General features: G+C 45.2%; 1 protein-coding gene across 1 annotated transcript; it reads right to left on the bottom strand.

The window, feature by feature from the left end:
- Positions 1 to 1,142: 1,142 nt before the first annotated feature.
- LOC122551381 (NADH dehydrogenase [ubiquinone] 1 beta subcomplex subunit 3) lies at positions 1,143 to 7,466 on the bottom strand. Its single transcript, XM_043693177.2, has 2 exons — positions 7,308 to 7,466; positions 1,143 to 1,429 (listed from the first exon to the last, which is right to left on the bottom strand). The coding sequence occupies exons 1-2, from the start codon at positions 7,418 to 7,420 to the stop codon at positions 1,273 to 1,275; spliced, it is 270 nt and encodes an 89-aa protein (XP_043549112.1). The 5' UTR covers positions 7,421 to 7,466; the 3' UTR covers positions 1,143 to 1,272.
- Between the last annotated feature and the right edge of the window lie 2,496 nt (positions 7,467 to 9,962).

Below are 9,962 nucleotides of genomic sequence, written 5' to 3'. Positions count from 1 at the left end.
CCCCTATATCCACATCCCTGATATACCCCCATCCTTTTATATATTCCCATCCTTCACATCCTCATCCCTCCCCATCCTCTGCTCCTTCCTGTCCCTTTATACCTCATCCCCTCCAACATAGACTCTTCAAATACCAAGTCATGCCCCTCACCTCCACACAACATGGAGAGCTCAGCAGGTACTGTAACATAATGCAAAGATGCTGGAGATCTGAAAAAAGAGATTGGTTCTGAAGAGTGGTCAAAATCAAAACTTTAACTCTGCTTTCTCATACAGATGCTGCCAGCTCAGAATTTTACTGCTTTTGTTTCAGGCACAGTAGCAAACTTATTGTGTTACTGGACTAATAACCCAGAGTCCTGAATGATACTCTCTGGAGAGAAGACAACCCAGCCTCCAAGAAAATAAATTCCTCATCTGTCTCCTAAATGGGAGACCCTTTATTTTTAATCCATGCCCCCAGTTATAGATTCCCTCCACAAATATCCTTGCAGCATCTACCCTCTCAGAATCTTATGTTTCAAAAATATCACTTTTTCATTCTTCTCAGCTCCAAACAGTACAGGCCCAACCCAATCAACCTTTCTCATAAGGCAACCCCAAACTAATTATTCTTTGAACAGTCTGCTATGCAAGTATTATTCCTTAATGAGACCAAAACTATACATGTACAGCTGGGGCAAAACTTTCCCACTGTTATACTCCATCCTCATTGCAATAAAAGCCAATATTTTCATTGGCCTTTGTAATTACTTGATATTTTGTGATTCAAAGACACCTTGAGGCAATGGCCACAAGGCTTCCCAATGTTTCACTGGAGGTGCTTGTACCTTATCCAATACTGGACATTAAACAAGCAGCCTGACGGCACAGTGAAAAAATCAAGAAAAAAGTGATAAGACTTCCTATTATGGATCCTGAATTATTTTTTGATGATGTCTCCAAGAAGCAGCAGGCAAATGAGAAATAGGAACGCGCCAAAGATAACTCGTAAGTGTGCGCACCAGAGAAAACGTCACATGCTTCTCAATCAACAAAAAGAACACACGAAACAAGTATAGGGCAGTCACCAGGTGAAAACAGATAATAGGAGCTGATATCAATGGTGAAAAGACTTCAAAAGGAACATGACTGAGCATAAGTGCTGATTCAATTAATTATTTTATTCTGTAAAGACATTTGCTTCTTGTTTCATACATTGGTTACAGCTCACTGACTGGAAAGGAGAGATAGAGAGTTGTACATAATTTCAAAGTCTTCAGTCTTCATTCATTAGTGATGTCCTCCGTTTTTCTTGGGAGAAAATAGTGCATACTCAACACCCAAAGCCACAACAAATGCTGCAAATCCCCATTTGAAGCCTCGAGAAAAGACATTGGTGAAGGTGATAGGTTTACGAAAGCCTCCGTTGAACCGCCAGGCTTCATTACTGTTAGAAAAGACAACAAAGAAAATGGTCTTAAGATTGGATGTGAACTGTTAATTCTGGCATAGTTCACAAAGCAGTCATCTGTACTTTGAACAACTGATGGTCAGGTCTCTCGTATTAACTGAAGGCAAATTTCTCACATGGCATTCGAGTGGGATTGCAGGGTTTTGAACCAGTACAAGCCAAGGAATGTCAATAAAAAAAGCAAATGACATTTGTCTGAACTGGCAACAATCCACCTCATTGGAAGTTGCAGGAGGGAGAGGGACAATCATGAGGGCTCTGCAGTTGGAGAGGAGAGGATGGGGAAAGAAAGATTGCAAATGGTCTGGTTCAGACACAGTCAGATTGGAGAGGAATGGAGTTAGAGACTAGAGATAGAATAGAACAGCTTGGTGGCTATCATGTTTACAGATCTATATAAAATATATGGAGCAGGAAGCAGCGATTCTACCGACTGAATGGTTCAACAGTCTCAATCAGAACATACCTAATTTGTACTTAACTCCACAAACTTTTTTCTTTTGATCATTTTACACACAAAAGCAATCTTTCTCCTCCAATTTCAATTAATTTTTTTTGAGGAATGAGCTCCAAGTTTACACACTTTGTGATTATGATAATATACTTACTGGTTTCACTCCTAAATGAAGTAGAGCGCTCATTTCAATTTCCACGAGGAACAGTTTTGCCTGGTCAACTCCATGGAATCCCAGCAGTCTTGTCCCTGCCTGAACCAGAAGCTACCAGTTTGTATTCCCACCCCAGGATTAGATTGTCAAGAAAGGGGAGCCAATAACGTGGCCAGTTACGATGAGTACCAACCCACACATCCTTCCAACACATGCCAATGGTAGGTAGTAAGACTGGGAGGTGAACCTAGTTGTTCATGGGATGGAAAGAAATTGGAGCCTCAACCATGGTTGTCATTAGCTCCAGCCTACAACATGTAAATGTGCATCTTGCCACAGCTGCACTGACTCCACTTTGCTTAGAAAGCCGGATGGTTGTGCTAGTGAAATGGAGTTTGATTCCTGTTCTGATGGGGGTGAATTCAGGACCTGCCTCCTTCCTCCACTCATGGCAGAGATGGTGACTTTGTGGGTCAAATCTGCCTTCAGGCAGAGAACTTAAGAACATCCTTTTAAAATTTTGAACTAAAATTAGATCACTTGTCAAAGTTGTTGTGGTTCTGTTCGCCAAGCTGGGAATTTGTGTTGCAGACGTTTCGTCCCCTGTCTAGGTGACATCCTCAGTGCTTGGGAGCCTCCTGTGAAGCGTTTCTGTGATGTTTCCTCCGGCATTTATAGTGGTTTGAATCTGCCGCTTCGGGTTGTCAACTGGTGACTCAATCTTGCTTTCTAACTTCAGGGCCAAAGTGGTTTGTGAGCAGTCAGGGACAGCAGCAACATAAGCCACTTTGTTATGGTCACACGTTCTAACACCCAGGGAATGATTAGCAAAGTGATTATCAAATAGCTGGACTTGCAGAGACCTGCCTCTGCCAATAACACTAATCTGACAGGAATCTGTTCTAGGAGTGTGGTGTAAAATTATGTCCCAATACATGTGTGAATCATAATGTAACACATGTATTGGGCCAAGAAACGGTTACCAGAATGGAATGTGTTTTTTAGCCTTGCTCTGCTGTTCACATGAATGTTTATCAGCTGGAAAAGTCTCCAGTTCGGTGAGTCTGCTCCGGGGTTACGTTTAACCGCCGAGCGTGGGTTGTTGGCAACCGCTCTACGAGAACTGACGGCTCCCAGTTCCGGTAACATGTAGAGTGAGTATAAGCCAGACCCGGGAGTCTGCTCCGGGGTTACGTTTAACCGCCGAGCGTGGGTTGTTGGCAACCGCTCTACGAGAACTGACGGCTCCCAGTTCCGGTAACATGTAGAGTGAGTATAAGCCAGACCCGGGAGTCTGCTCCGGGGTTACGTTTAACCGCCGAGCGTGGGTTGTTGGCAACCGCTCTACGAGAACTGACGGCTAAAAATTATGTCCCAATACATGTGTGAATCTAACCGGAATGGAGGTGTTGCTTAGTCCCGTGTGAATCTTATTACACACCTCCCCGTGTGAAGCATAATGTAACACATGTATTGGGCCAAGCAGTGGAATGTGGTGTAAAATTATGTCCCAATACATGTGTGAATCATAATGTAACACATGTATTGGACCAAGAAACGGTTACCAGAATGGAATGTGTTTTTTAGCTTTGCTCTGCTGTTCACATGAATGTTTATCAGCTGGAAAAGTCTCCAGTTCGGTGAGTCTGCTCCGGGGTTACGTTTAACCGCCGAGCGTGGGTTGTTGGCAACCGCTCTACGAGAACTGACGGCTCCCAGTTCCGGTAACATGTAGAGTGAGTATAAGCCAGACCCGGGAGTCTGCTCCGGGGTTACGTTTAACCGCCGAGCGTGGGTTGTTGGCAACCGCTCTACGAGAACTGACGGCTCCCAGTTCCGGTAACATGTAGAGTGAGTATAAGCCAGACCCGTTGTGGCGACGCTGCGGGGAATAAAATGCTCATATTCTAGCAGACTCGCCTCTTGGTCGTTTGTTCTGTGTCAGACTACTCTCCTACGAACCTGACCTTGAGAATTTTTTTTAAAACAAGGAGTCACCACTACTGGAGAGATTTTATCTCAAACATTTAATGATTTAGCTAGGATGGCTTCTGTCTTTTCTGATTTTACATTGTAAGACTTCCACATCCTGCCATAAAGTAGTAAAGATTGTGTGTGTGAGTGAGTGAGTGAGTGAGAGAGAGAGAGAGGTGTAGTCTAATGTCACTGGACTACTAATTGTAACAACTATCACTGACAGTCACTAAAAGCCCATTTGGTTCATCATTGCCCTTTAGGGAAGTAAATCTGCAGTGCTTCTCTGGTCTGGTTCCAGTCCAATGGCATTGTAATTCACTGTCCTCTGAAATGGCCTAGCAAGCTCCTCAGTTCAAGAGAAATTAGGGATGAGCAACAAAAGTTGACCTTGCCAGCAACGAGAACATGAAATTATTTAAAAAAAAACAACTTCCAAGCTTTCATAATTCACACATGTACAAAGTTGCTCTGTTCATTCCCAACGGGGGGACAGACAATAATAAATCCACATCTGTGCCCACGGAACTCCTGAGTATCAAAGCCAAAGCTCTCCATGGGCTCTGCTGGGTTAGCTGGTATTAGGAATGAAAAACTGGCCAAACGGCCTCAGCTCGAAGAGGGAAAATCATTTGGAGTTCCATGTGCTGATGACTGTTGCAGCAATGCCATGTTTAAAGCTTAAATTTTGAGTGAGGTCAATACTAACCTTGATAATGGTTGGTCAAGACTGACCTGGGTGAGACACCAGAATGAGCTGGTGAATTCATTCATGGGTTAGAAATTCACCAGCTTGCCTGGCAAGAGGCAAAATGAAATTCTCAGTCCTCTCAAGCCAGCAGTGAATCAGCAACCAGAGCTGGTCATTACATGCTGCCAGGAATAGAAACATCAACAACTGCTCACAGCAGCTCAGTAATCAGCACCCTAACTGACTGAAAATTTTCCAAATAAAAGTTCAATATTATTATAGTCAATCATAATCTAGAAACATGAACACCTGACAGAATAAAAGAACCCCAGTTGGCACCACCCACAATATCTATTTATACTCTCCACTACCGAAGCACAGCAGCAGCACCTCACCAAGATTCTCTTGACATTTTTCAAATCCACAACCTCTACCATCTAAAGGGACAAGAGCAGCAGACACACAAGAACACCACCATCAGCAAGTCACTCATCATTCTGACTTGCAATATATTGCCATTCCTTCACTGTCACTGGGTCAAAATCCCAAACCTCCAGTCCTTACAGCATTAATAATGCATCTACATCCCAAGTATTGCAGCAAGGATATTCTCTACCACCTTCTGCCAGAGCAATTAAAGAGGGATAATAAATGCTGGCCTCGCCCACAATATCCAAATCCTGTGAAAGAATCCAAAAAAGATTGAAAAGCAGAGAATGTATGCTAAACTTCATTGGAACCTCAACCAGATTACACAAAGCCACTGTAGAGATTTCTGCTCTCCACGTTATAAGGGCATAGACGCACTGGAGAGTCTGAAAAAGAGATTTGCAAGATTCTACCAAAAAGGGGGTAATAACCACTGGTAAAAATCAAAGTAAGATGTTTTTAAGATTTTAATTGATTAGCTGTGGAGAAGACCCAAACTAAGAAATATGAAGAGAAGAATAGAATAGAATGAGTGCAGTGAAAAGTTTGTGAAGTTGCCTCTCAACATCATCTTAGGTACAAAGTACATATACTTTAAGTATTGTTACAGAGTTTAAAAAAAAGGTGAGCATGGGAACAGAGCTATAAAAGTCCAGAATGATAATAGAAAGTGACCATAAAGTACTTAAGCTCCAGTTCCTCTCCAACATGAATCTGTGCCAGCTGGCCCCAGAACAAGCGGCCACAGTGCCTCCACGTGCCAGCCTCCTTCCAGGACTGGCCTGGGCCGTGCCCATTCTGCTACCACTCTAGCTACAGCCTGCTCTGCCATCCCTCCAGAATCAGCCCACTTGCTCTGCCGCAGGACTTGACATGTGCTCACTCTGCTGCCAATTGTCTCAGCCTATGTGCTCTGCTCCCTCCCGGGTTCTGGCCATGACCCATCTCCCTTGACTCCACTCTCCAGGTAGGGCAAGGCGGGGCAGTGAAAAGTTTGCAGGGAGTGAGGGGGAGCAGTGCTGGTGAGAAAAGCTATAAAGATGAGAAAAAAAAATGAAAAGGAACTGGCGAGCAGAGGACCTCTGATTGCAGCCACCCCACTAATCAATCCAAAAGAGAATTCATGAGTAACATCTTTACCAAGAGAGCGGTAAGAACGTGGAACCCAGTTTCAAAGGAAAAGGATGAGGTATTTAAGGAGAAGCTAGATAAGCACAAGAAAGGAATGGAAAGACGGATAATGGGGTTAGAATAACATTGTGTGGGAGGACACTTGGGTAAAATATAAACAGGCACAGAGCATTCAGGCAGTGCCAAAACACTTCACAGCCAATGAAATAAATTTGAATTGTAGCTCCTGTTGTAACGTACACATGACTGCCAGATTGTACACAACAAAAAACCCCACTACAGCAATTAAACCATCAGAATCTGTTATTTTTCTCAATGGTTGTTGAGGGCTAAACATTGGCCAAGACAGGGTGGATTGCTCTCTTTTAAAATAGTGCCTTGGGGGATACAGTATTTTATATTCCTACAGTGAGATAAATAAGGCTTCAGCCTAACACCACATCTGGAAGACAGTGCAGTGGACATTGAGATTGGAAATAGGGAGTTGCAAGGACTTTTTTTCTTTTTTCTGATTCAGGGGTGAAAGTGCTGCCCCAGCGAGCCAAGTCGGGGGGGGGGGGGGGGGGCAGATTACTCTCACGGGAGGCAAGACCAGCAGGACATGGTGCCTGTGAATCTGTTTGTAAAGAAGGGCTACACATTGGCTTCTCCAACTCCTGATGCTGCCTGGCTCACCGTGTTCTACCAGCCTCCTGCTTGTCTGCCTTGGATTCCAGGATCTGCAGATTGTTTTTGTCTCCAGCCATTTCGGAGGGCAGCTGAAGCACAGCTGGAACATCAGGGGTGAGGGGTCAGGGATGGAAGGTTTCTCCCCCTGAAGGGGACCTGGGTGAACCAGCGGGAATTTTAACAACAATTCACAATTACCAGTCACGGCTACCACTGCACTACCATTACAGCATCAAATATAGTACTTTCAAATAAACCTGTGGGACTATAACCTGGTGTCATGTCATTTTTAAGCTCCCAGCACCATTTATGGGCTTTCAACTCCCACAGCCCCGAGCCCCACTTCACCCACCGGGCCCACGGGTCGCTCAGGCCCCGTCTCCGCAACCTCTCCTGCACCAGTTCCAGCGGGGTCCCCTCGACCTTCCAGCTCCGGGTGTCCGGCAGCTCCGAGCCCGTCCCCATGGTGAGAGTGCGCCCTCCAGCTGACCCGGAAGCAACGACACACCGAGTGACCCCGGAAACGCCACACCCGCCCCGCGCGCGCATACACACACACACACACACCCGCCGCCCCGCCCCGCCCCGCCCACCTCCGCCACGTGAGCATTCCGCCTCCGCGCTTGCGCACTCAGTTGAATCGGATCAGAGGCGGAGGGAGGGATTGGAGACCCGGACGGGAGACTGTGGTGGCTGGATTAAAGTAGGGCCGGGGGCGAGGAAGACACGAATGGTGAACGGGAATAGGTGAGAGGAATAGGAATGAGGAGGTGGATAAAGAATGGGGATCATCATGACAGGGAGTGGGATTGGCAAAGGCAAAGGGAATGAACTGGAAAAGCGCAGCAGGTCAGGCAGCATCCAGGGAACAGGAGAATCGACGTTTCGGGTATTAGCCCTTCTTCAGGAAAGGGCTAATGCCCGAAACGTCGATTCTCCTGTTCCCTAGATGCTGCCTGACCTGCTGCGCTTCTCCAGCAACACATTTCCATCTCAGATCTCCAGCATCTGCAGACCTCATTTTCTCTTCAAAGGGAATGAACTGGATTGACCACATTAATATCGTGCCTACAAAATGCAGGTCGGAGGGTAGGAATGCTGCAGCCCTTTCCTGGTGAAGGGCTTCTGCCCGAAACGTCGATCCTCGGACGCTGCCTGACCTGCTGTGCTTTTCCAGCACCTCTCTAATCTCCAAGCATCTGCAGTACCCATTCCGCCATGCTGCAGAAGGTAATTCACCTCAGTCCCCAAAGCCTGTGCACCACTGTCAAGAAACAACTCTGAATGGTGATGGGATGTTCCCCACATCCAGCTCCAACAAAACTCGAAAAATTTGAGACCATCCAGGACAAAGCAGCTCACTCGACTGGCACCACATCCACAGATATTCAGTTCCTCCATGGATGCACAGTAGCAACAGTGTGTATGATTGACAAGATGCACGTCAGCAACTCACCAACGCTCCTTTGAAATCCATGGCCTCTTCCATATCGATGGATAAGGGCAGCAAATACATGGGAACACCACGTGTTGCAAGTTCCCCTCCAAGCCACTCTTGATCCTGATTAGGAAGTATATTGTAGTTCCGCAGTAAGGTTATAATCAACTAGGAGAAAGTGAGGACTGAAGATTTTGGAGTGTCAGAGGCCTCATTCCTGATGAAGGGCTTATGCCCAAAGTGTCGATTTTCCTGCTCCTCAAATGCTGCCTGACCTGCTGTGTTTTTTCAGCACCACTCTCAACTCAGTATATTGTTGTTTCTTTACTGTCACTGGAACTCCCTCCTGAGCAACACAAGAACATGCTTCAATACCATGTTTGCAAGGGCAATTAGGGATGGACAACAAATGCTAGCCTAAGCAGCAATGTCCACATTACAGAATGTATAAAGAAAGTTCTAAATATATCCACTGGTGCCAGTTCTTTCATGCCACCAGTGATCATCATCTTTTGTTCTGTAATCTATTCTGCTCTTGTGCCCCCACTCCTGACCTTGATATTCATCCAGTGAGAATCCAGTGTGTCCACTGATGGTCTCCCTTTGGAATAATGCCTGGCCTTCACTTACCTGCAATATCTGTCTCTGAATGTGGATACTAAGTCATCAGTGCTCCATACTAATTCCAGCTACAATTTTAATATGGGATTCTGACTTTAACTCTGAACTATCTCCTATTGTTCCCCTATATTCCCTTTTTAGTACTACTATAAGTATCCTAATTAATACTAAATATTCTGTCATGTAACTCAGGCTTCCCCTCATCCATTCTTGTGCAGTCTTTGGCTGTTGCTCCTGACCTAATAGTATCACTTCAGTTGAACTTCTACTACCTTTCTCCTTTGTTTTATTTTTTTCTCTGCCCCTCCTCAATCACTCCCTTTCATTGTTGTGACGACTTTGGCCTCTCAGTTACTCTGTCCTTTTGAATCTCTACTCCAACTGCCCAGTATTTCTGAACTTTCCTACTCTTCTGCTGCTGCCACAGGCTTAACTCTCTGATTGGTCGGTCTACAGTTCTTTCTAGGTCTTTGGTAGAATTCCCCACATGGGCCATTAAGGCATCCACTGTTCCCTCCTCATAAACAGCCAGTTGAACCACCCCATCCTATTCTTGCTGATCTTTCTGTGTTGTGTGCCCACTGGGGACTAACCTTGCCAATTTTGACCTGTCACACTCATCTCACTTGCTGCTAATCCTTTAGATTCTACCAGTGGATCAGCACACATCTCCTCTACATCTCTCTGCAACATTATTCATTTACTTGTGAACAAAGCGCTTTCCAACCATGAACTTATTATGAATGATTGCATAGAAATCATGGCCCTAAATGGAACCAAACCAAAAACCCAATGAACTGCAGATGCTGGAAATCAGAAACCAAATCAGAATTTGCTCAAAAATCACTGCAGATCTGGCAGCATCTGTGGAGACAAAGTGTTGTTAACTGAAGAGTTCTGAAGAAGGGTCGCTGGACCTGAAACATTAATTCTGCTTTCTCAGCACAG

This window comes from Chiloscyllium plagiosum, unplaced genomic scaffold (genome assembly GCF_037043375.1).
Source record: "Chiloscyllium plagiosum isolate Xiang-an unplaced genomic scaffold, Cpla_swu_hap1 HiC_scaffold_7, whole genome shotgun sequence".
Classification (NCBI taxonomy): Eukaryota; Metazoa; Chordata; class Chondrichthyes; order Orectolobiformes; family Hemiscylliidae; genus Chiloscyllium; species Chiloscyllium plagiosum.
This window is presented reverse-complemented; position numbering and strand designations above follow the sequence as displayed.

Bases quoted from the DNA above. Each gene is read 5' to 3' on its own strand.
- LOC122551381 (XM_043693177.2), bottom strand. From the start codon at position 7,420: ATGGGGACGGGCTCGGAGCTGCCGGACACCCGGAGCTGGAAGGTCGAG. The intron at 1,430-7,307 runs GTGGGTGAAGTG...CTTTTCTAACAG, and splicing joins CTGAGCGACCCGTGGGCCCG to TAATGAAGCCTGGCGGTTCA.